At 35.1% G+C, this 26,334-nt stretch overlaps 1 protein-coding gene and 1 non-coding gene across 2 annotated transcripts in view; one reads left to right on the top strand and one right to left on the bottom strand.

The window, feature by feature from the left end:
* UNC13C (unc-13 homolog C) overlaps nt 1-25,400 on the bottom strand; it is a 278,305-nt gene extending 252,905 nt beyond the window's left edge. Inside the window, exons 1-3 of the mRNA XM_049768904.1 lie at nt 25,353-25,400; nt 22,542-22,613; nt 666-885 (exon numbers count right to left, since the gene is read on the bottom strand). Coding sequence (XP_049624861.1) covers nt 666-885; nt 22,542-22,613; nt 25,353-25,400 — 340 coding nt within the window. The remainder of the gene's footprint in view (nt 1-665; nt 886-22,541; nt 22,614-25,352) is intronic.
* LOC126002299 (U6 spliceosomal RNA) lies at nt 23,003-23,110 on the top strand. The gene has a single exon (XR_007493048.1). It is a non-coding gene; the product is annotated as a U6 spliceosomal RNA (small nuclear RNA).
* Nucleotides 25,401-26,334: the final 934 nt, after the last annotated feature.

Raw genomic sequence — 26,334 nt, 5'->3', positions numbered from 1 at the left:
CTGATTTTTCACTTCCAAATATGAAACATTTCAGGTGAATTTAAAGATCCAAGCAACTTGTAAAAGAATCAAAAAAAAATTAAAGCCCATTAGCATTAGTGAAACCCATAGAAGAAAATATTTTATTTAGTTTTCCAATTATTCTTTGAGGCAACTTTTATTTTTTCTAAAACTTAGAAAGGAAAATAAAAGCTATGACAACAGCAACACAATATACAAGGCTTTCAAATTCTGAGGTTTTTGTACTAGCTGTATAACGATGTTTCCTTTCCAGAGGCACCGAACTAGAAAAATTATTCCATTTTCCATAATTACAATGATATACCATAACTTTATTTGAGAATGATTTGCATATCCCCACTTATCACAAGGTGATATTATGAATTTAAGTTAGGAAACCAATTAGGAGTCCCTGAGGAGTTGTAACTTAGTGAGAGCAAGTCAGTATAGCAGGCATTGTTTCTGAGAAATCAAAGCTCCTGAGTTCAAAAGCTCAGAATTTCAACTCTCTAACTTAACGGGCACTATATACCATTGTTATATTAGTGTAAGTGGTGTGGAATGGGATATCAAAGACCAGCAAGTGCTGAAGAGGTCTGATCTGAAAATATACAGGATAGGGCAAACGTTGAATAGCTATTTCTTCACCTTAACCATGTACTCACTTTGCAAACAGTCAGCATTTAGGAGGTCCTGACACTTTTCATGGCACTTCACTCCGCACTCCAAACACTTCATGCCTTGCCGGGCAATGCCCCACAGAAGCCCTTCACATTCATAACAGTAGGTGGGTGTTGTAGCCGTCCAGACCTCAAAATTGTGGGGAGTGGTGGAGGACATGGGGTAGATCAATGCCTGCAAGGTCTTCTTGAAGACATGCATTTTCTGTGGATAGGAGAAAAGTTGCCAAGGGAAGCTAAGTCAGTGGTCATGCAGAACTTCAGCACAAAACATATGACATTTTCTCACTGAAATGTTAATCAATTTAAAAGAAACTTTAAATATTAAGAAACTCCTAATTATCGACTTAAGTGATGACAGAAAACACGATACCTCTGCTTACATGTTCTCTCCATGTTCTAAGGAATGATTGAATTATTTAAATACAGACAAACATTCCTCTCTAATCTTCCAAATTGAAGTTAACTAGACTGTTATGAAAACACTTTTAGCAGAGGAAAGTTCTCATTACTTGATCATTTCTACGTCCCTGGCATTCTAGAACTATATTCAATCTACATCTATGCTGATTTTGAGGAAGACTTTGAACGAACAGTTTCATTTTTAATTCAAGCCCTCCAGAGAGATTTATCAATATGTTACTGTGTTCTCCTCAGGTAGTTCTCCACTGGGTGTGTACTTATTGAGTATATGCTCACTCCTTGAAACTATACTCCTTTCAAGCCCCAGATGATGCATCTTTTCTAATTCTTTCAGTGGGAACTGTTTTCACTGATTCTCATCTAAAGGTCTCATTGACTAATATCCTAAGAAGTATTAAAGATTAAATGTGAATAACCTCCCATGATTATTACAATTTCAAAAGGAGATGATTTTTGGTGACACCTGAGAGGCTTTTAATGATAACCTTTTAGTAGAATGAAAAAATTCATTCAATAAGCAGTAAATAAAATGAATTTCTTATCATACACCTGATCATATATGTAACATATTTTTCTTATCAAATACTTATTAAATATGCTTCTTTAGGGAAGAGAAATCTATCATCTAGTTCCTTCAATGGTGGAGAAACAGTGTCTATCATTGTTACTATTACAGAACAGGGCACAGCACTTTCTTCCAGTCATTTTCTTCACACCTGTTGTGATTTGAGGGTTACTTCCAATTCAGTGATCAGGAATTGTTTACTATGGTGCTTGAAAAATCTAGCAAAATTGGGAATTGAGTTCAGTGTCCCAGCATGAAAGCATGTTCATCAATCCTCTGTACTACATCCTGAGAAGCACATTTTCTTTGTGCAAAACTAATCCATGTTCCACCACTTTAATAGTCTTATAACCCACACAGTCTTAATATTTCATAGGTTCACTTTCTTTCTCCACCTACCTAAGACATTATTATAAAAATCAAATTACATTCTGGGAATAAATACTTCCTATAGTTTTAAAAATGCTCAATATATACTGGTAATCAACAATGAGCCTATAATATTTAACTGTATGTCAATAGAAAAGAGACTTATTTGGATGATTCCTTCTCTAGGCTTCTCGGATTCCACTATGCAGGTGACTCCCCAAGATACAAGCTCTCCCTGAAATTGCATTTACTAGTTATTCCACACAGCTGCCTGATGCTTAATGAGTGGATATTTGCATAAATCCCACAGGATCCTAGAGGATATGTAATGCTAAGAGAGAACATTTATGTTTTACATTAATGATCCTAAAATCTGATTTCAGAATATCTTCCCACAGTGTTAAAATGACCAACTTTCAATTATTTTCAGTCCCACAGTATGAAAGCAGCTATTTCTGTTTATTAGAAGATATCCCTCACTATGTGCTTCACAAATTGTTTGGTAATGCTACAGAAAATTCCCTAATAGGCAGTTAAATTTTCTCACTTTTCATCCTCAAGATTCATCTTTTTTACTATATGAGGACCTGACCAAATATTTTATATTTTGAGTTTACAGGTGGAATAGCAATGTGGACATATAAAGTAATTACTTTAGAGGGAGTATTAAATGTATATGAAAATAACTAAAACTATTTGTTTTCAATGAAGATAACCTGAGCAGGAATAAATCTTGGTCTTATTTCATAATAAAGATACTTTACAAAAAAAGTTCTGCACCACTTTCAGGAGATGAAAACTCAAAACATGAGGTATCATTTCACACGAGTGAGACTGGCAGATATTACAAAAAACAAAATCAATCAGTGTTGGCATGGATATAGAGGAAGAAGAGACCTCTTTTACTGTGGATGAGAAAAAGTATCCACTAGTTCAGCCCGTTTGGAAAACATTATTTACACTTCTCAAAAGCCATGGAGTTTATCTTTCACATGACAAAACAATTTTACTTCTTGTCTCTACCCCACAGCCTCTATTTAGAAAAGACATTTGCTTCTCTATGTTCATTGCAGTACTGCTCATAATAGCTAAAATATGGAAATAGTCCAAGTATGCAAGAACTGAATATTGAATAAAAAATTACTGATAAATATATACAATGAAATATTACTTGGTTATAAGAGAAGATGAAACCAGGGAATTCTCTGCTAGATGGATGGTTCTGGAGAGTATTGTGTTGAGTAAAATTACTTAGAAATAGTAGGACAGGGGCCGGCGAGGTGGCACTAGAGGTAAGGTGTCTGGCTTGCAAGCGTTAGCCAAGGAAGGACTGCGGTTCAATCCCCCGGCGTCCCATATGGGCCCCCCAAGCCAGGGGCAATTTCTGAACGCTTAGCCAGGAGTAACCCCTGAGCATCAATGGGTGTGGCCCGAAAAACAAACAAAAACAAACAAACAAAAAACAAAAAAGAAAAGAAATAGCAGGACAGACAGCATAATTTCTTTTTTATATGTATAAAAAGAACACAGTAGGAGACTAACAACAGGCAATAGAAACTGAGAACTTATTTTTTTATAAGGAGGCAGGAAGCTTACTACAGGGGAAGGATAGAAGAAGGGAGACATTTGCAGTGAGGAAAACATTGAGACAAGAGTGAAGATTGTGTTGCTGGACTATGTTGTATATGAAACCCCTGTCATAACCATATTGTAAACCACATACATAAAATTATAATAATAAGACTGAAATCAGAGTCATAGTCATAGTACAACAGTACAACAGTAGTGGACTTGCATTGTATGTAGCTGACCTGAGTTTGGTTTCTGGCACCAATATGGTCCCAAGGGCACCACAAAGAGTGATCTTTGGGAGCAGAGCCAGAAGTAAGCCCTGAATACGACCATGTGAGATACAAAACCAAAAATTACAACACAACGTAGCACAGCGGTGTTTGCCTTGCAAGCAGCTGATCCAGGACCAAAGGTGAGTGGTTCGAATCCCGGTGTCCCACATGGTCCCCCATGCCGCCAGGAGCTATTTCTGAACAGACAGCCAGGAGTAACCCCTGAGCACCGCCGGGTGTGACCCCCCCCCCCAAAAAAAAAAGAATAAAAAGAATGGATTTTGCTTCCCCTTTATTGCATTGCAGATTAATGTTTACATATATTTAAAGTGAATCAAATCATCCCTGGCATCACAGATCTTCCATAGCTATCCATAGTTTTCTTCACTAGCTGGACTTAGGTTAGAAAGGTAAAAGTGTGCATGTGTGTATTTAATATGGCATTTTTGTTGTGTTTTTTTTTTTGGGGGGGGTCACACCTTGGCTGCGCTCATGGGTTACTCCTGGCTCTACTCTCAGAAATCGCTCCTGGCAGGCTCGGGGGACCATATGGTATGGTGGGATTCGAACCACCGTCCTTCTGCATGCAAGGCAGACACCCTACCTTCATGCTATCTCTCCGGCCCCTAATATGACATTTTTAAGCTTACCATAAATATATATATATATATGTATATATATATTTTTTTTTTCTTTATGAGGGTTTGGATCACTCTAGAAATGTGAGGACTACTCTTATGGTGCTCATAAATCAATCCTTGTGATGCTCAGGAAATCATTTTCAATGCAGGGAATCAAACCTTAGTTGGTTGGGTACTAGACAAGCACCTTATTTTCTGTACTGTCTCGAAAGTTCCTTAAATGAGGGCCTCAACTCTTTGATTTGGGACACAAACACTGATGTTGAGGCTTCCTCCTGGTTCTGATCTCAGGAATCACTCCTGGTAGGGCTTAGGAGAACACATAGGAAGCTGCATGCAACCAAGCAACAAACACCTTACTTGTGCTACTGCTCTATTATCCAATAATTGTTTTAGTATGAAAAAAGTTATTACAAATGTAGTATTAAAATTTAATAATACATACTGTGTTATTAAAAACAAGAAAAGAAAGAAAACATAAATTGAAGCATCAATTTATCCATATGTGGGAATGAGTAATGCAATTTAACAATTTCTTCTACCCATTTTTTTGGTTGAATTCAAGTAATATGTAGTCAGTCTTCTATGTCCTTAGGCTAGAGTAAAAGTGGAAAATGTAAGAAATATTTGCTAAAAAATTAAACACGATGAAAGAAAACAAATAAATCATTGTTCTGAATAGGGAACAGAAGAGGTTTCACTGAATGTTTTATTATGTTAGTTTGGTGCAAGAGCTGTGATCCATTTCATAAAAAGAAAAAGTGAAGCTAATTTCATAAATGAGAAGAAACAGAACATGTACTAGACAGTACATGGAAAATCAATTGAATGTGACATTTCAAAAATTACAACATTTAAAAGTCGTGGAAGCTGTACAAAGACATTGTATAATTCAGTAGAGTGTGTGTATCTACAGTGTCAAGGAAATATGATTTTTTCACTCTTTAATTATAGAATATGATCACGTTTCATAATACTAAAAAGCATTTTAGAATAAATAACACTAAAATATTTCTTATTTTAGAAAAGTATTAATAGGATGATGGTCAGTCTAGAAACTCAGGAAATAATGTTTAGGACAAAACATGTAGAAAAAGTAGATCTCATAAAGGAATTTTTATCTCTTAATAAAAAAATCAACACTTGGGGAAAGGTGGTATTCATTACTAGCAAAATTAAAAGACATTAAACATGGTTCTAAAGACAATTAGAGAGGGAATTTCTTAGTGAACAAATATATTCAATAAGGAGTAATACTGGGTCTAGAATAGTAGGGCATTTTTCTTCAGGCTGCTAACCTGTTTTTTCTAGTCCCTGATTTTTACTAAACCATAAAAATTAAAGTGTGGCACTAAAATTAATCACGTATCACAAGGGGTAAAAGTCTGAGGAAGTGGCTCTCTCAGCAGATCCTAGGGACTCCTTCATGTGACCTTCTGTCAAATGGAATCATATATCAATTCCCAGGTATTGTGAAACCAACTTTTACCAGGACCACCTCAGCTAAATTCAAGTGCCTCAGAGATAACATCAGGAAGTACTGAGGCAACTGTATTTGAGGGCTGTACAATCCCAGTACTTGTGGGCTGGGGACCATACTAGGTGAGTCTAATAAAAATTATGCACTTTAACCCTGACTTTTTTTTTAAACATGATATTTAGTATAGGTGGAAAAATCACTGCATAGCCAACAAGAGCCAGCTTCAGAGAAAGGGCTGTTTTACTTAGAGGAATCAGATATATATAGAGAGGAGGTGATCATTAAAAAAGGGAGTACTCTAATTACAGGTTTTAAGGCCACATTTCCAAAATGGATTTGGCAATATGGATGGCTTGTAGCTAATCAACTTTAAAACTCCTAAACTTGTTAAATGTTTAGGGAATCCTGCTTAGGACACTCCCTTTCAACCCAATAGGAAGGAGGTTTGCAGCCTTTTACCACTTATATAGCTTAAGCGAATTATCTTATGAAAATAAAATTCTATAGTACATATATGTACTGAAATACATTATCTGAGCATAATTAAATAATCTTCACCTTAAAAGAACTTATAAATTAAATTTATATGTTTTAGATTATTGCAACAGTATTAAAGTTTCTTGGATCAATGTTACAAAATCATTGCCCCCACTATCACCAGTTTGCCCACAAACCACCTATAATCTCTAGTATGATTTTCTATCCCTACCCTCCCTCATTCTATATGTTTCTAAATTTTGTAATCTATAGCCAAAGATTTGTCATTGTTTGATGCTTTCTGTTCCTTTGTTTTGTCTTTATTTCACAAATATATGAGAACATTATGCATTTGTTCTCCTGCAGACTTATTTTGCTCTAACACAATACTTTCCAGTTTCATCCATGTTGCTGTTAATTGCATCTTCAATAATTTTGTATGACTGCTATAGTGTTCTATTGTTACTATATGCTATTTCTTTCTTCCTCCCTCCCTTCTTTCTTTCCTTTCTTTCTTTCATTTATTTCTTTTCCTTTCCTTCCTTTCTTTTCTTTTTCCTTTTTCTTTCTTTTCTTTCTCTTTCCTTCTTTCTTTCTTTCTTTCTTTCTTTCTTTTTTTCTTTTTTTCTTTCTTTCTTTCTTTCTTTCTTTCTTTCTTTCTTTCTTTCTTTCTTTCTTTCTTTCTTTCTTTCTTTCTTTCTTTCTTTCTTTCTTTCTTTCTTTCTTTCTTTCTTTCTTTCTTTCTTTCTTTCTTTCTTTCTTTCTTTCTTTCTTTCTTTCTTTCTTTCTTTCTTTCTTTCTTTCTTTCTTTCTTTCCTTTCTTCTCCCTTCCTTCCTTCCTTTATTTCTTTTTTTCTCTTACTTTTCCTCCTTCCCTCCCTCCCTCCCTCCTTCCTTCCTTCCTTCCTTCCTTCCTTCCTTCCTTCCTTCCTTCCTTCCTTCCTTCCTCCCTCCCTCCCTCCCTCCCTCCCTCCCTCCCTCCCTCCCTCCCTCCCTCCCTCCCTCCCTTCCTTCCTTCCTTCCTTCCTTCCTTCCTTCCTTCCTTCCTTCCTTCCTTCCTTCCTTCCTCCCTCCCTCCCTCCCTCCCTCCCTCCCTCCCTCCCTCCCTCCCAGTTATTGTCTAGAGTGATCATTTTCTTTGTTTTCGTTTTACTAGGGGGGGTCACACCCCTTTGACGCTCAGGGGTTACTCTTAGCTATGTACTCAGAAATCGTCCCTGGCTTGGGGGGACCCTATGGGACACCCGGGATGGGGGGCTATCGAAGTGCTGTCAGGTCCGTCCTAAGCCAGTGCTTGCAAAGCAGATGCTTTATCTCTAGCGCCACCTCTCTGGCCCCTAGAGTGATTATTTTCAACTATCATAGTCATTGTGGTGCTGCTCTAATTTAGAAAAATTACATCATTTTTCTATTATTTTGTAGTAGATACTAACTGCTTTTGCCTAAAGATGAGTTTGAAAAAGATATTAAAATGGTGGTTAAGCTGCTGATGCAAATACTAAAAAAATATAATAAAGGATATGCTCTATTCTGACAAAACATAAATTGTAAGTATAATTTTTTCTATATTTATGAAAAGTATCACATTTTCTTTTTTATTTATTTATTTTATTTAATCAACTTTATTACATACATGATTGTATTTGGGTTTCAGTCATGTAAAGAACACCACCTATCACCAGTGCAACATTCCCATCACCAATGTCCAAAATCTGCCTCCTCCCCACCCAACCCCCGCCTGTACTCTAGACAGGCTCTCCATTTCCCTTGTACATTCTCATTATTAGGATAGTTCAAAACGTAGTTATTTCTCTAACTAAACTCATCCCTGTTTGTGGTGAGCTTCATGAGGTGAGCTGTAACTTCCAGCTTTTTTCTCTTTTGTGCCTGAAAATTATTATTGCAAAAATGTCTTTCATTTTTCTTAAAACCCATAGATGAGTGAGACCATTCTGCATCTTTCTCTCTCTCTCTGACTTATTTCACTCAGCATAATAAATTCCATGTACATCCATGTATAGGAAAATTTCATGACTTCATCTCTCCTGACAGCTGCATAATATTCCATTGTGTATATGTACCACAGTTTCTTTAGCCATTCATCTGTTGAAGGGTATCTTGGAAGTTTCCAGAGTCTTGCTATGGCAAATAGTGCTGCAATGAATATAGGTGTAAGGAAGGAATTTTTGTATTGTATTTTTGTGTTCCTAGGGTACATTCCTAGGAGTTGATTTCCAGTTTTTGGAGGAATCTCCATATTGCTTTTCATAAAGGTTGAACTAGACGGCATATTTTCTCATTTAATGAAAGATTAAAATTGAATGTACGTTATGTCTATAATCTTTCTTCTTGCTGTAAATTAGGTTTAAGTGTTAATACAAGTTTTTTCACAAAGATGATAGAATAGAAGATGTTAGAATTTTTAAAAGAAAGCATAAGAAGGGGATCGAAATAATCACTTACAAGTATTTACATTTTGTGTCACAATGTTTAAAATTCTTTCTATATATTGATGGGACCTGAATTCTGAACAAGGAGGGACACCATATTTTAAAAGCCACATGGCAGGCTTCTTAGGTTCTGAGCAGGGAGAGACAGTATTTTGTAAGGACCACATGGTGTAGGCAACATGCTCAGGCTTCACTTTCTATTTCTATAGATCTCACCCCAATCTACCTGGCCATACCAGGTAGTCTATTAGAGAAGGACAAGAGAGCAGTAGGAAGATACCCCTAGACAAGAGCCAATCATTTTAAGTATCATCAGAAAGCTGGAACCTCCCTATATTCTTTCCCTATGTAATATTCATCATGACCTTGGGCGGGGCTCATCTCCTTAGGGGGATGGCCCTGGCTGGGCAGGCTGAAGGGTCTTGTTGGCAGACAGATTAAAGTATTAAACTTTATCACAGTTGTGTGGTCTCATCCTTCTACTCTGGAACCCTACAATGTTATCTTTCTTCATTCTGCAAAAACCTCAGAGAAATATATCTTACATATTAAAAAAAAGTATAACAACATGGCAAACTATGTAAAAGACAAAAAAATAATGAAACTGAATCCTAACTACTGTATGTGTTTGGTGGCAAAAAGAGCATAAGTATGCTCAGACATTACTTTTCTTTTTCAGGACAGTTTTATTTAAAAAATAGAATATTTATATTAATATGCAATTTTCAAACTACATTAACAAAAGTAATAATTTATTTAATATTTATGTGTTTTATTTATTTAAATAATTTAAATACACTTATATAAAGTTAGGATAATGGAGAAAAATCAATATATTTAAATGAAAAGGCACAGGAAAAATACCTCATAATAACATCTATTCACAACAAATTTACAGCTAACACTATAATCAGTTGTAAAAGCCAAAAGATTTCCCTTGAGATGAGAAATGTGGCAAGAATATCTACTTTATTCACTATTATTCAATGCAGTAATAGAAGTCCTTGATATAGAAATCAGACAAGAAAAGTAAATTTAAAAGATCCACATTGGAATGGGAGAATTTTGTTTATGTTTTATAAAAATATTTAAGCACCTTAATTACAAGCATGATTGTAGTTGGGTTTCATAATGGGATAATTTAAATTATGAGTAATTGAAGATGACATGATAAATTATACAAAAAAACATTAGGAAGTTGATTAAAATACTATTAAAACACACAAAACAAAACAATAAACCAATTCATAAAAATAGCAGGCTAAAAATATCACAACACAAAAATATGATAAATTTGTATAAGAAAAAAATAAGCTTCAAGAGGAAAAATAAAAAGTAACACTTAAAATAGTACTCAAGTAAACCAAATTAAATAATCAATTGTGGAAAAGTTTATGTGTTCCTGGACTAATAGAATTAGCATTGTCCAAACATATATCCTACCTAAATGATTATAAAGATTTAATGAAGGGCCTGGAGCAACAGTATAGTGGGTAGGACACTTGTCTTGCATGAGTCAGCACACTGTCAATCCCTGGCATCCCAAATGGTAGCTATGCTCTACCAGGAGTGTTTAATGAACTAAGAGTTAGAAAAAAAATTAAAATTTTCAGAAGAACCTCATCAATTTTAAAGAATTGGCTGTTGCTGCAGTACCAGTTCTGATAGAAAAAAGAAAACCCTCCAGAACACTGTCAAGTGTGGCCCCCAAACAAAAAAAAAATTCTAAAATGATTTAAAGAAATCTGATCAAAATTCCAATAATATTCATAAAGGACTGATAATTATACAAAAATTCATGATAAGTAATAGAACTCCCAAAGATACAAAGCAATTATGTAACTAAAGAAGAAAGCTTTAGTGTTCCCTACCTTAAATTATACTGTAATGTTATACTAATCAAAAACGTAGAATTCTAGAGTAAAGATAGACTAACAAACTAATGGAATGGAGGGATAAAACATCAGATTTAATAACAAAGGACTGTATATGATAATATCAATATATGACAAAGTTGATATTTAGAAAATCTATATAAATATTATATTTAATATATAACAGGAGTTGGGTACATGAAATGGAGCAATATAATCTCTTCAATAAATGGCAGTGAAAGTAATGGATAGCACATAATAAGCAATGAATCTATAATAGTGTACCATAGTATTCTATATCTTTAAGACATTCATAACATACCATTTAAAGAACTCAGATCACTATACATATGCAAGTGTGATTCTTGAACACAAAGCCATGAATAAGCTCTAAAATAACTGTGTAAAAATAATTTAAAAAGTTGTGTATAAACACAATGGACTACTTCTGAAGGAAAAGATTAAATCATAGTTTATAGCAATGCGGATGGCACAGAAAAGTACAAATTCTGGATGGTTTCACTAATATTGGAATACATAGAAATAAAAGAAATACATAAAAGCCTTGTTGGAATGGAATCTAAGAACGGATTGGAATATCTTTCTTGTATATGGAATCTAATGACAGACCCTATCCTTAGATCATAGTACTGATTACCAAGCATAAGGGTATAAGACAGAAAGTTGAATAACAGGCTACAGTGACATAGAGACAGTGATAGGGGGCCTTAGACAAATATTTGGTGAGGGTATATAATGATTTTGCAGATCAATACTGTTGGGACCTGAGTTCTGAACAAGGAGGGATGCCATTTTTTAATGGCAGGCAGGCTTCTCAGGTTCTGAGCAGGGAGAGACACCATTTTGTAAGAATCACATGGAGTAAGTCACATGCTAGGTCTTCACAAACCTATTTCCATAGATCCCGCCCCAAGCTACCTGGCCACAAACCGGGAGCTTATCAGGGAAGGACATGGGCGCAGTAGGAAGGGACCCCTACACAGTAACCAATCATTTTAAGCATCATAAGAGATCTGGAACCTTCCTATGTCCTTTCCCAATATAATCTTCCTCATAACCTTGGAGGGGACTCATCTCCTTTTGGGAGATGGCCAGTGTTGAGAGCCTTGGCAGATGGATTAAAGTATTAAACTTTATTCCAAATGTATAGTCTCATTCTTCTGTTCTGGACCCGAAAAGATACCATACAATTTAATATTACTTTGATTGTGGTAAAATTCAAAATCAAAGTGATAAACCTAAATTTAAATCTATAACTATATTGTTATATTTTATATTAAATGAGTGGATTCATATATATATATTTAAGATAAATATATCTGAACCATTATCAAACATTATCTAGTGTATCATGGAAAAAGACACATTGGCAAAGCATAGTATGAAGGACCCCGACCATCTCTAAGTATAGCCTGTGAAACTCTGAACACATTTGAACACAGATCTTACAGTTTTTAGCAAAATAGGCTCTGACCAGCTCTATATCACACTTTTTAAATCTTCTATCTCACTGGACAAATTTTGTCAATTGTGTCCCTAGATAGACCTGCTGAATGGTAGAGTTCTACATTGCTCACCCCAAAAATCATTGGGATTAATTTTTAACTTTATTGAACAACTTAAATTATAAAGTACATCACAATTTTTTTTGTTTTGTTTTGATTTTGGGCCACACCCGGCATTGCTCAGGGGTTACTCCTGGCTGTCTGCTCAGAAATAGCTCCTGGCAGGCACGGGGGACCATATGGGACACCGGGATTCGAACCAAACACCTTTGGTCCTGGATCGGCTGCTTGCAAGGCAAACGCTGCTGTGCTATCTCTCTGGGCCCACATCACAATTTTTAAAGTGATATAAATGTTCTACGAAGGAAACAGTGTCTAACCAATCATGAAATATATTTTAAAGAAAATGATCGAAGAAATGAATGATTATTAGCTAACGTTAAAACAATTTATTAAGGATACTAAAGCCGAGCCACTGAACTTCGCTGGATCTCAGATGCCAGCACCCTTCTGCCTCTCTACTCTGCTGTCCTGCATTTCCGGCCTGATTTCAACCTTGGTGCGGCTCATCAGCCAGCCTGCCTTCCTGTGAGCTTTCCGGGGAGTCTGCCTTCCCGTGAGCCTTCCGTGGAGGTGAGTTGACACACCCAGAAAGGGAGGAGCCACTGAACTTCACTGGATCTCAGATGCCAGCACCCTTCTGCCTCTCTACTCTGCTGTCCTGCATTTTCGGCCTGATTTCACCCTTGGTGCGGCTCATTAGCCAGCCTGCCTTCCTGTGACATGCCCAGAAAGGGAGGAGCCACTGAACTTCGCTGGATTTCAGATGCCAGCACCCTTCTGCCTCTCTACTCAGCTGTCCTGCATTTTTGGCCTGATTTCATCCTGGGTGCGGCCCATCTGCCAGCCTGCCTTCCTGTGAGCCTTCCTTGGAGGTGAGTCGACACGCCCAGAAAGGGAGAAGCCAGAGGAGCACGGTTGCTTCGCTCACCTTCGCGACGGTGCACAGCATTTAGCCGATGAATACAATCACAACACGTAGAAAAACACGCAGTACTAGTGTGACAATGGGGAAACAACACGGGCCAGTGCCAGACATAGAGAATGAAGATGGCAACTCTGATGACTTGAACATGACCAACCACCTAGTCAGTCTCTCAGATAAGGAGTTTAGAGTTGCAATATGGAACATGTTCAAAGAACTCAAACAAAGTATAGAAGAGAAAACTAAAAAGAATCAGGAGAATATGAAGATAGAAATGAGAAAACTCCAAACAGAAATTTCAGATCAAATAACAGGTCTGAGAAACTCAGTAGATGAATTGAAGAAAAACATGTTTGAGATTTCCCACAGGTTAACAGCAGCTGAGGATAGAATCAGTACACTGGAAGATGAGATACATAACAATTACATACAGCAGAAGAAATTGGAAAAAAGCCTCAAAGCAAATGATCAAACAATGGAAAAATTACTCAAAGAATGGGAACAGATGAAAATAGAAGTCTATGATAAGCTCAACAGAAACAACTTAAGAATCATTGGAGTCCCAGAGACTCAGGAAGAAAATCTCCGGGAAGAATCAACAGTCAAGAACATCATTAAAGAGAAACTACCAGAGATAATGAATACATGTGATCAAATCCTGCATGCCCGAAGAGTGCCAACTAAAAGAGACCCCAGAAAAAACACCCCAAGACACATCCTAGTCACAATGACGAATCCCATAGATAGAGACAGAATTCTGAAAGCAGCAAGATCGAAAAGAGAAATTACATTCAAGGGAACATCCTTGAGATTTACTGCAGACCTGTCACCAGAAACACTCAAGGCCAGAAGGCAGTGGTGGGACATAGTGACAAAACTCAATGAAATAAATGCTTCGCCTAGAATACTGCACCCAGCAAAACTCACTTTCAGGTTTGAAGGAACAATACATAGTTTCACAGACAAACAACAGCTCAAAAACTTCACAGACTCAAAACCATTCTTAAAAGAAAAACTGAACGGCATACTTTAAGACAAGGCTTACCAACAGACACACCAAACTTTAATATAAAGATGGCACTAACTCCCAGGACAATTCTTTCTCTCAATGTCAATGGACTAAATGCACCAGTTAAGAGACACAGAGTGGCTAAATGGATCAAAAAACTCAATCCAACCTTCTGCTGCCCACAAGAAACGCACCTGAATAGTCAGAACAAACATAGACTCAAAATAAAAGGCTGGAGGAAAATCATCCAAGCAAACAACACCCAAAAAAAAGCAGGAGTGGCCATATTAATATCAGATGATGCAAACTTTATACTTAGGAAAGTTGTAAGGGACAAAGATGGACATTTTGTATTAATCAAGGGATATGTACAGCAGGAAGAAATCACCCTCCTAAGGATACTAAAGCCATATCCCAATTGAAAATGCTATCTGGAATATTTAGAAAATTGATTATGTTCTAAAGCTACAATTCAAATACTAATGCATATAAGTAAAATTCTCCAAATGTAATAATAAATGTAAAGCGTGTGATTCATCTTTATATTAAACACTTTTTAAATAATTCATGTACTAAAACATTAAATAATGAGTTATTTCCCCCATAGTTTAAGGGAATATCAGAAGGCCTGCTGAGCCCTCCACCCAGCATGGATGGCTGACCAAACCTCACAGACAGGTCACGTCCCTGAGAGTGAGGATGATATTTTTAAAGTTTAGTTGCAAACATTAATGAAATAACACTATTAACTAATACAAATCTCCCTCTGCTGTACGAAGTATGTACATATTTGAACATTTACCTACAACTGAAAGAATTAGTACAGGCAAATGTAGCCTTGATTAAATTTACTTTTACCTAGAAAACTCATCACCAAGAGAAACATAAAAACAACTTTGCAATCCTTTAGAGTCTTTTAAATAGCAAACTCTCTCTCAGATGAAAGGAATGTTTGTTTGTGGACATATCTAAGGGATTCTGAGTGACTTGCTAATTTTTTACCTCAAATATCACCTCAAGGTTTAGCCTGGAAGTAGCAATGAGTTAAGAAGCTTTTACTAAGTAAAGATTTACATCTCTTTCAAATAAGCTCTCTCTCTCTTTCTCTCTCTCTCCTCTCTCTCTCCTCTCTCTTTCTCTCTCCTCTCTCTCTCATCTCTCTCCTCTCTCTTTCCTCTCTCTCTCCTCTCTCTTTCCTCTCTCTCTCTTCTCTCTCTCTCTTTCTCTCTCTCTCTCTCTCTCTCTCTCTCTCTCTCTCTCTCTCTCTCTCTCTCTCTCTCTCTCTGTCCTTTTTACAAAACAAAACTGTTTGTTAGCCAGATTTAGGAAGTTATCTGCAAAAGCTCTAAAAGCAAAAAATCTGTTCCCTCAGGTGAAAAAGAACCTTGATAGGAAGACCTGCCATCTAGTTAATCCTTTAATCTACATCAGAATTGATACCTAGGACCTGGTCAAAGAGGAAAAACTTTAAGATGTTAAAATTTACTCTCTTTTGATCCCAGGTGAGCCTCTGGGCTCTTAATTGAAATGTATCTTATTCATGAGATGAATGGTTTTGAAGATCAAACAGAGTGTACTGATGAAGCTTCTGTTAACAAGAGAGATATGGTTGACTTTGCAAAGAAAGAAATATGAGGTTTTTTTTTGCATACCACATAAAACTATGACTGGCAAAAATCCTGCATATATACCTCTTGTATTTTCAATTAAGTCATAATGCTGAATCTCCCACACTAGTGAATGTGGCTCCTGTCATTCCTCATTTCGCTAAATGCACTGACTCTGTGACACCTATTTTCCTGAGGGGAATCTTTGTTTTGGATGAAACCAAGTTGTAAACAAATACAAAGAAACCAAGGATGATCTTTGTTTTCAGTAAAATAAGTTATTACCTAATATATATATAAGTGGAATATGATACAGCTTAAAGAATGAAATTGTAATTTGCTGCTATCTGATGAAGCTAGAGGGTATCGTAAGTGACATCTTTCAGATGAAAAAGGACAAATACAGAGTGATGTCCCAGATGTGGGACAAAAGTTACGTCATAAGAGAGTAACACATCTAAAAATTGAGCCCCCATTCAACCCAGCTATTTCACTCCTAGGGATATACCCTAAGAACACAAAAATACAATCAAAAACCCTTCCTCACAACTATATTTATTGCAGCACTATTCACAATAGCCAGGCTCTGGAAACAAGATGCCCTTCAACAGACGAATGGCTAAAGAAACAGTGGTACATATACACAATGGAATATTATGCAGCCGTCAGGAGAGATGAAGTCATGAAATTTTCCTATACATGGATGTACATGGAATCTATCATGCTGAGTGAAATAAGTCAGAGGGAGAGGGAGAGAGAGAGAGAGAGATGCAGAATAGTCTCACTCATCTATGGGTTTTAAGAAAAATAAAAGTCATTTTTGCAACAATCCTCAGAGACAATGAGAGGAGGGCTGGAACTTCCAGCTCACTTCATGATGCTCACCACAAAGAGTGGTGAGTGCAGTTATAGAAATAAATACAGAGAACTATCATAATCATGTGAATGAATGAGGGAACTGGAAAGCCTGTCTGGAGTACAGGTGGAGGTGCGGTGGGGTGGAGGGAGATTTGGGACATTGGTGGTGGGAATGTTGCACTGGTGAAGGGGGTGTTCTTTACATGACTGAAACCTAATCACAATCATATATGTAATCAAGATGTTTAAATAAAGAAAAAAATAAAAAAAAAGAATAAACCAAAAAAAAATAAATAAAGCCAGGCTAGAGTGAAAAAAAAAAGACAACAAAACTCAGAAGATGGTCCATAAAACTGAGTTTACACCTGGGGGAGGGACAGCAAGAGGTTTTAATGGGAAAAGTTTTCATGTGGGTATACTCTTGAGCCACATGTGAATGAAACTTCTTAACAGTATTGTAAATCATGGATCTCAATAGGAATAATAATAAGCAGATTTTTTAAATAAAATTGGAAGTCAAAGAAACACCCTTAAAATAGCCACAATAGCTTTAGACGCAATATTTCTCATCTTCCAATGTGTACCAATATTTGTGCCATGCAAATAATGCCAAAGAAATACAATTAACAAAGTTCTTAACTATGAAGTCAAGCTATTATTAATGAGAACATTGTTGAATGATGACAGTAAACCATACACTATTTAGAGTCATAAATGCAAATATCTTATATAATTAGCAAACATATAAAATATCAAGGCAGAGTATTAGTCAGTATTTCTTTTGTTTTAAATAGTCTTTACTAATTGAAATGTTATAAGGACAATGGTGTAGTTTCATGAACTCTTTTGATGATGGTGGTGTGTGGTTTCTATAAACTAAGACTTAGCTTTAATATTTAAACCATACTTATATAAACTGTAATAAAATAATTTGAACAGCAAAGCAAAAGTCACATCAATTTTAATCTAAAATGTGCGTTACTGAGCTCTTACTGTAGTATATAGATAGAACAAACATATTACTTATAGGCAAGAGATATTCTTCATATTGGGTCATTATTATTACAGATTCACAGTGCTCCCTGGTATCTGATAACTGCAATGGCAAGAGGAAGTCAGAGATTCAACATATAGTCTGAATACCTCAACCCAGATTCTTGCCCCACAATCCAGACTACTACTGTCTCTCTTATTTCCATTACAAGTACAAGTGTTTTTATGAGTTGAGTGAGTCTCAGAGAGGCAAAGATTATTGCTAAGAAACAAGACAGTAATAAAAGTGGAGCTTAAATTAGAATTCAGAACCAATCACTTTCTAAAATATAATTATCATCCTCATCAGTTATATCATCTGTTGATAGTGTTATGCAATTTTAGGGATGTTTCTTCACTTCTCCCTCTGCATGAAATTGTCATCACTAGAAATGTGCCAGTACTTTCCCATCATCAAAATAACTCTTTCTATTATCCCAATCCCTCTCCTTTTCACCACAAAGAACATTTACCTAGTTTGTATGTTTTGTTTGCTTTTTAACAATTTTTTAAGTCTGCTGAAAAAAATACAACATTTGAGCAAAACTTAAAAGGACCTGGCTATATGCTTCAACTTTCTGACTGAACCCCAAATATCCAACATTTCTTCTGTTCTTTAGTTTCCATGTTACATTGATCATTTTATTCTAGGAAGTAATTCAATTAATATCAGTTGCTTAATTAAGTATAAATTCTGTTACTTGAAGAAAGACCCCAATTTTTCTCGAATCAAATCAATTTTTCCTGAGAATTGAAACTCCCTGGAAACATGTATTTAGATCACATTCCAGCCATGTAATCAAGGCAGAAATAAAATCTGGGGCTAAAGAGGAAATAATTACTTTGGAGAAAAGTGTACAATTTATATTTCTGAAAAATCACAAATTCCTTTATTTCATCCATAGCATGCTATTTTCTTTTTAAATAAAAGTGATATTGGGTAGGGAAGAGTGATAGTAAAGCAGATAAGTTGTTTCCTTGCATTCAACCTAGCTGGGTTTGATCTCTGGCACTCCGGATGGTTCCCTGAATCCAACAAGTAGTGATCTCTGAGTAGAGTCAGTAAAGGACTTAGCTCTAAGCATTGGTTGGTATTGTCTAAAAACACTTTCTCTCTCTCTCTCTTTCTCTCTTTCTCTCTCTCTTTCTCTCTCTCTCTCTCTCTCTCTCTCTCTCTCTCTCTCTCTCTCTCTCTCTCTCACACACACACACACACACACACACCTCAGAAAAGAAACATCAAAATTCCAACATTTATTTTTAGACTTGATGATTTGGATTCTTCACTCTACTTAAATTTCTTTAAGCTGTATTCTGAGCCCATTTTTTACTTAAATATGGTCTGCTAGAAACCTCCATTCTGATTTACCACAATAGTAAATGTTAAACATAGTACTTTAAGTCCCCTGCCACTATTAGTCTGCAAAGAAAAGGAATTCAGTTATTGTTTTATTTCCATAATCTGAAAGAAAGCCTAGCACATAGTAGACAATTAGTGAATATTAGTTAAAATATCAAATAGATCTCTTATTGCATTCTGTTGTACTCACAACTGAGAAATTATCATTGTAAGAAATCAAACACATAGTTAGATAGTGCAGACTAATGGTATGTATATTAATATTTTATAATTATCCCTTCTGTCATTAATTGAGATAGACATGTCTAAAAGTCTTGATCCTTAAGATTGATTAACTGAGATTCCATTCAGTCATTGCAGATGCAGAAATTCCTTGTAATTGGATTGAAATTGGCTTTGAAGAGGGCCCTAGACGGTGCTTCAGTCAATGCTATTGGCACTTTGTATCAGTATATTTTTTTTTTACTGGAAATGACGATTGAAATTCTTAAAAAAAAATATTTGGGACCATACTTGGTTGTACTTAGGGTTTACTTCTAACTCTATTCTCATGTTTCTAACTCTATTCTCATGTTTAGGGATCACTCTAGCTGGTGGAGAGCAGGCGTCAGAGGACTGTCAGGAATTGAACTCAGATCAGCTGTGTACAAGGCAACCACCCTAACCATTTTACTATCTCTCCCATAATAATGGCATATATACATATATACATATATAGTATATACACATACATATATGTGCACATTAACATATGCATATCTACATACATCTCTCTAATTAAAAGTGAAATCCTACCATTTGATATTTTCCATTTGCCCATGCCATCCTCCATGTAAAAGGAAACATTCGGTGCCTTAATAGTCAGATGTCTAGAAATACTTTCAATACTGTAAATATAAATCATTTTAATGTTTATATTAGTCACCCATGTAAATACTGTGACAGCTTGTCAAAGGTATAATTTAATATGTCTTCTGTAGAATATATTGATAGTTGAGTCAGATTTCATGGACTTTGAGAAATGGCACAAAAGGAAATGGGTTTTCAAGTGTTAGCAGGAGTTATTAGACTCTATTAATCTACCAACACCCACACAAAGAAACCTTTGATGAAATCGCTTTAGAGTGGTAAAATACTTTAGAATAAAATACATTAGAGTAGTAAAATACTATATTTGCTTTTTGATGAGAATTCAATCAAAAGTTAGTCTAAATACAGAGATGATCTGCTTCCTATTTGAAATATCATAAAATGTAGTAGCATTCTAATAATTTTGATTGCATTGTCTTTTCTGTATAAGGTGATAATGTCAGCAAATGAAGGTATGTTAATGTGAATAATGCTTTTTAAAGGTTCTGTTCATAGAAACATAAAACAAAGGAATGCTATTGGCAATTGTTTTATTCCATAATAATGATAAAGTAGAACACAGAGAAACAATACAACTGGCTGGAGCATTGCTTTGCTGTAGTCTGGATTTGTTCCTAGTTTTCACAAGGTCCCTGGAGGATCACCAGGAATAAACCTTGGGCTCCTCGCTAGGATTACTAGTTGCATGACCCCAGAGTTTTGCCAGCTTTACCCCCATATGAAACAAAAACAATAACAAAGTCTCAAAATGGAGAATACAAGGATTTTTGTTATCTCCCATAAGTATAGAGATGAATTGGACTGAATAAAATCCCCAGCCAAGTGGCCATGTATAACGAAGTTATTCAGCACAGCAGTTTTTAAAATACCTTATACTCAAGCCACAACCGAAGCCAATTAAATCAGAATCTGGGGAGATCAGTATGTTTTAAAGAGCTCCAAGGTGATTCAGTTGAGCCAAGTGTAAAAATCCCTAACCTATATTTTTAGCAGACAACTCAAATATTCTAATCACATTTGTTCTTTTCTTCAGTAATAACTTAACAAAGAAACTACCTATATCTCATGGGAAATAGAATACTAATAAATAAGAATAAAAAACATTTACAAGGACAATAAGCAACACATAATGCTATCTTCAAATATTTGTGTCTAAAAAGGAAGATTTAATCAAAAATTGAATATACAGTAATAAATATTATAGAAAAAGCTAGCAGTTATGGATTACTATATAACATAGATAATAGGGACTATTAAACATGTATCTACTATCTTCAGTCTTATTTGCTATAACAATCTGAGATAGAAAAAGGAATTCCTAAAAGAAACTGCTACTTTGAACTATATTAAACTATAGAGGTATAGGTAAAAATGCTAGAACTACCTAGAATGGGGACATAAACATTAGCCCAAAAGGGAAGGATACTATTAAAAATGTCTCAAAAAGAAGAAAAAAACTTAAACTGTGTAATACTGTATGCCCAACTGCAAAAAAAAGTGGATCAAGAAGTTGTCATATATTGTGCACATAGACTAAGCAGCCATTAGAGAAAAAAAAGTCACACAGGTCAAAGAATTTGGATCAAACTTGACAGTATTATGGTGAGCAAAATGTGAGAAGGGAAAAGTTCTGAATGGTTTTATTCATTTGTGGTACATTGAGAAACCAATCAAGGGTATCAACAATACTAATCAGTGATGTTGGATAGTGAAATACATACCTTGAGTGCCGTGATAAAGAGGTGAGAAGAAGGCAATTAATAGGCATTATGAAGGTAAACTTTAGTGGAAACTTGAGGGTGCTGAGCACATGGGTGGTATTAAGGGAGGTAGTAGTATGAAACAAAACCATACGTGTAAATCTTTTACCCTAAGACATTGTGCCTAAGGATATGTAGTCTGTATCTTCCCACTAATAGTATTTTTCATACTTTAATACTGTGGTGTGTACTAAAGCTCTTTGGAGTAGCCTACTTTCTCTTTTCAACGCATTACTCTCTGCCTCTCTTCTCTCCCCCCTCCTCCTCAGAATTTCTAAATAAAATCTGTTTGTACTTCAAAAGCAAGATGAATACCAATCAACATATAAATGGCAGGAAGGATTGGAGAGAAGGAATGCTAGGTAGGAGGTAACATAGGAATTGGGTAAAGGCCATGGCAATTTAGTGGTAGGGGAATGAAGTAACTTTGCACCTCATTGCTAGAAACATGAATATTTTTGTCACCCTATCACCTAAATTTTCAAAACCAAAGTAGGATTTTTATTAGGAGATGAATAAAATTAAGCTACATAGGATGAAATATTTTTTTAAATATGGAATCATATGCTAATTTTGGAGCAATACAGGGTAAATTGTATAAGAGTGAAGATGACATTCCAAAGAAATCTGTGGCCTATCTTTACCAGAACCTCCATTTATTCCTAAAACTTTGAAATTTAAGGCATTACTTTAATTTACAACCAAAACATAATAATTAACTCTTCACCTACCAGTTCTTCATTGTTCAGTGAGGTCCTGATCATCATTGCCAGAGAGAGTCCAGACTTTCGAGCAGCCAAGGTCTGAAATAAAGGGAACTGAGTTATGGACAGAAGTGGATACCAAGCCCCAATTGCTCAGCAGAAAATAGAAATATAAGAATATAATTATTTGGAAGCTAGAAGATGACTTATTGACTTAACTTGCCAGGCATACAAAAGACAGAAAGTTCCAACAGTTTCATCTACAAGTATTGAGAAGTCCTGACAACCTCAGTTCACAAAGGCCAGTAATCTGGCTCTGTGATTAAGCATCTGGGTTAAGCATGATATAGATTTTGACCAGTTTCCTATCTTGGGATGTCTATGGAGTGGGAGGAAGGGCAAAAAGAAAAACTTTCATTGTTCATGCTTTAGTTAGTAAAGATCTTCTATTATCTACTGTTGATCAGTTCTTCAAAATGTGAAAATAGATGCTCACTTCGACAGCACATATTGTAAGACTGGAATGATACAAAGAAGATTAACATGGCCCCTGCACAAGGATGACACAAAGAATGTGAAAATATGAAATAATAAATCTAAGGACAAGTTAGATCATCAAGCCTAAGATCTGTCTTTTACATATAAGATAACTAAAATACAGAAAGAAATAATCAGACAAAAGTTTCTAGTCTAACAGAAAATTTAAAAAATGTTTTCTTCTATTTTACTTAAGCTTGCTATGATTGACTTTCTTCATTAACAAAGGCTACTGTTAAAATGCCCACTGGTCAGAATGGTAAGCACACTGGTGCTGAATGGTTTGTGAGGTTTTCATACTTTTATATAATTTTTAGCCGTCTCTTATCAGGACAGTTTCTTCCAACTGCCAGTTTTATTAACTGAGAATCGGAAGAGTCATATTTGTTTTATTCACTCAGTGGGGATAATGGAATTTAAAATAAGAGGCATAAGGTCTCCATGGATTCCCATCAAAATATAAAATAATTATACTCTTCATATCAGAGATACATGCAGTCTAACAAACTCAACAATACGCTAGAGAGCATTAGAAATCAGGTTTCAATATGTAAATATTAAATCTGCTACCCCATTTGAATGACACATGGAGTAACACATCTAGTCTGAACTTAATTTCTTGAAACTACAGAGTGAAGCATCCAGAGCTGAAAATAATCTAGTGAGTATGTTACCCTTTATGCACTTCCACCCCAACTGTTAACCTAGAATTATGTTTGTATTCTATTTTATTCTGTTTTTGCACCTGTTGAAGACATAACTTGTCTTCCAGAAATAAACTAAATTCTTAGAAAATCCAAAATTTTGTCCTCATATGTCTCTGCTATCTCAAATTCTCCATTAATTCTTCTTTTATGCCAAGAATGAGTGTAGTATACATTTGATAGTACTTGTAAATAATTACCCAAGTAAGTAGGAAAAATATTACTCACCATGGCCTGAAGTTCCAGGTGCCAGAAGAAATAAAGTACAACTGATTAGACAAATAAAAAGTGAGAAAAAAATGTATAAAGCTTTCAAGAAAGCCCAACACTTTAAAGCAATGACTATGTAATTGCATAAATCCAAAGTAATTATAGGAATGCATGGTGTTTTCCAGTATAAAATCCTATTTTAGTAAAAATATTATAATTCCATTGTTTTCTAAGTTCTAATTTAAAGAAACAGAAAGATAAATTCTGACAAAGTTTTTCATAACACAGTTTTAATTAACAGAAACAATAAAATCTATTCAATATTGTTGCAAGGGAAATTTCTGTTTTCTGAGTAAAACATTTTAAATGCTATCAGAATAAAGTATCAAAAACGTGTTTTCAGAAAAATGTAAACACATAGATGATAGAAAATAACTTTCATATTACTGGATTTGGTGTTTTTATAATATGGAGAAAATTCCTTGTGATCCTCATTATATTTTATAATAGGATACTTCAATATATAGAGATATCCTCAAGATTAGTGGTAGAGTTAGTCATTAATTCAGCTAGATATTAAATTGTTTTTGAGAAGCTCTTCTCTTCTATAGAAATCTAAGCAGTTCTAGGAATAATATGGTAATGGAGGGGTTGAAGGAAAGAGAGCATATAGTGCTGATGTAAAATCTGAGATCTCCACAAGGGAGATCATGATCTTCAGAGAATTAGTAATTTTTAAATGATATGTTTATTTAAGCACCATGATTACCTATGTAGTTGGGTTTCAGTCATAAACTGAACACCTTCCTTCAGCAGTGCAACATTTCCTCCACCAATGGCCCCCATCTCTCTTCTCTCCCACCCATGGCCTGTATTCTAGACAGGCATAGAATGAATAATTTAAAGATGGGGTCATAGCTGATAGGATTGGACAATGTGCTTCACATAAATAGCCCTGAATGGTCCCCAGTCACTGCTGGTGTTTCCACCCTATAAAAAAGCAATTAATTATCATTATCTTCTACTTTATAAAGTATTAAAATCACTGGGTTAAGAATTGTTCAAATAAAGTCTTAAACTAAGACAGCACCAGGCAAACTCACCTACTATTCATTAATGGTATACGAAAGCCCAGTTGTAGAAGCTAACTTAACATGCACTAAGACTATTTTCTCCATTTACAATAAATACAAAGACTATTGTAGTTTGAATTAACATTAAAGTTCAGAATCATTTCTTCCATCTAAGAGATTTTAAAGAAATAATACATGTAATGTTTTATAGTATTTGGATCGCTAATATACATACAGCTATTCAACCTAATGAAATGAACAATATGACATTATAAGAAGAAAAATATGTATATTCAAGGAAACTTAAAACTTACCACATCTCGTACAATAGGCAATGTTTTTTTCCTGCGCAGATCTGGCATACTATCAATACCATAAAGTCCCCTTGCAGCCCTAAAATCAGAGGAGAAAGGGAGGGTTGATTTTAGTGTACAAGTGACTTTCAGTAAATAAATCCTTGATCACAGTAAAAATGATATGAAGATTAAACATATGTGATAATTTCAACTCATTCACAAGCAGCCAAGATGTAAGCCCTTTGGAAATCACTCAACAAGTATCATTTTAAGAGTATGGAATTTGTAATTTCAGGAAGAAAGAAAACCTGGGTAGATGAGATAGTAACAATATAATTAGATATTTTGCATGCAGCAGAGCCTGGTCAATTTCCAGACAGCATATGGCACCACAGGAAAAATATTTGAGCAGAGAACCAAAAGTAAGCCTCCAATACTCCTGGGTATGGCCCCAAAGTGATTCCAGAGGATTTACTTATGTAAGTCTGAGCTCTTACTGGTGTCACTTATCCTCTGCTCAAAGAAATGAACTTCATTATAAAAATGCAATTTTTGTGTACTTCATCACAGATTAAAACTGAAAATGGCATCTCAATGAACAATACACAATTTTAAAATATTAAGGCTTGAATTTAAACCAGAATTCACTTAATTTATTACACAAATAAATATGTAAGATTAAAATAATTTGTGAGGTCAGCATGTAGCTGACGCCATGTGTATATGCAGTGATGTAAGAAACAGCTTAATTATAGTAAAACACAACGATAAGATATAATTAGAAAATATGTTTAGGTATGTTTAAGTATTTAAAAGATGAGTATTTAAGTTTATTTAAATATTTAATTAAACATCACAAAATATATACATTTACTTTGAATATAGTCAATAAAAGAATATTAGTAAGTTTAATATAATTTCATTAAGACATTTTGACAGGAAGAATGTTTCCAATCCAGGAGCGCTTGATGTGTTTCCATGTCCACATGTCCTCTGTTAA

This window comes from Suncus etruscus, chromosome 2 (genome assembly GCF_024139225.1).
Source record: "Suncus etruscus isolate mSunEtr1 chromosome 2, mSunEtr1.pri.cur, whole genome shotgun sequence".
NCBI lineage: Eukaryota > Metazoa > Chordata > Mammalia > Eulipotyphla > Soricidae > Suncus > Suncus etruscus.
This window is presented reverse-complemented; position numbering and strand designations above follow the sequence as displayed.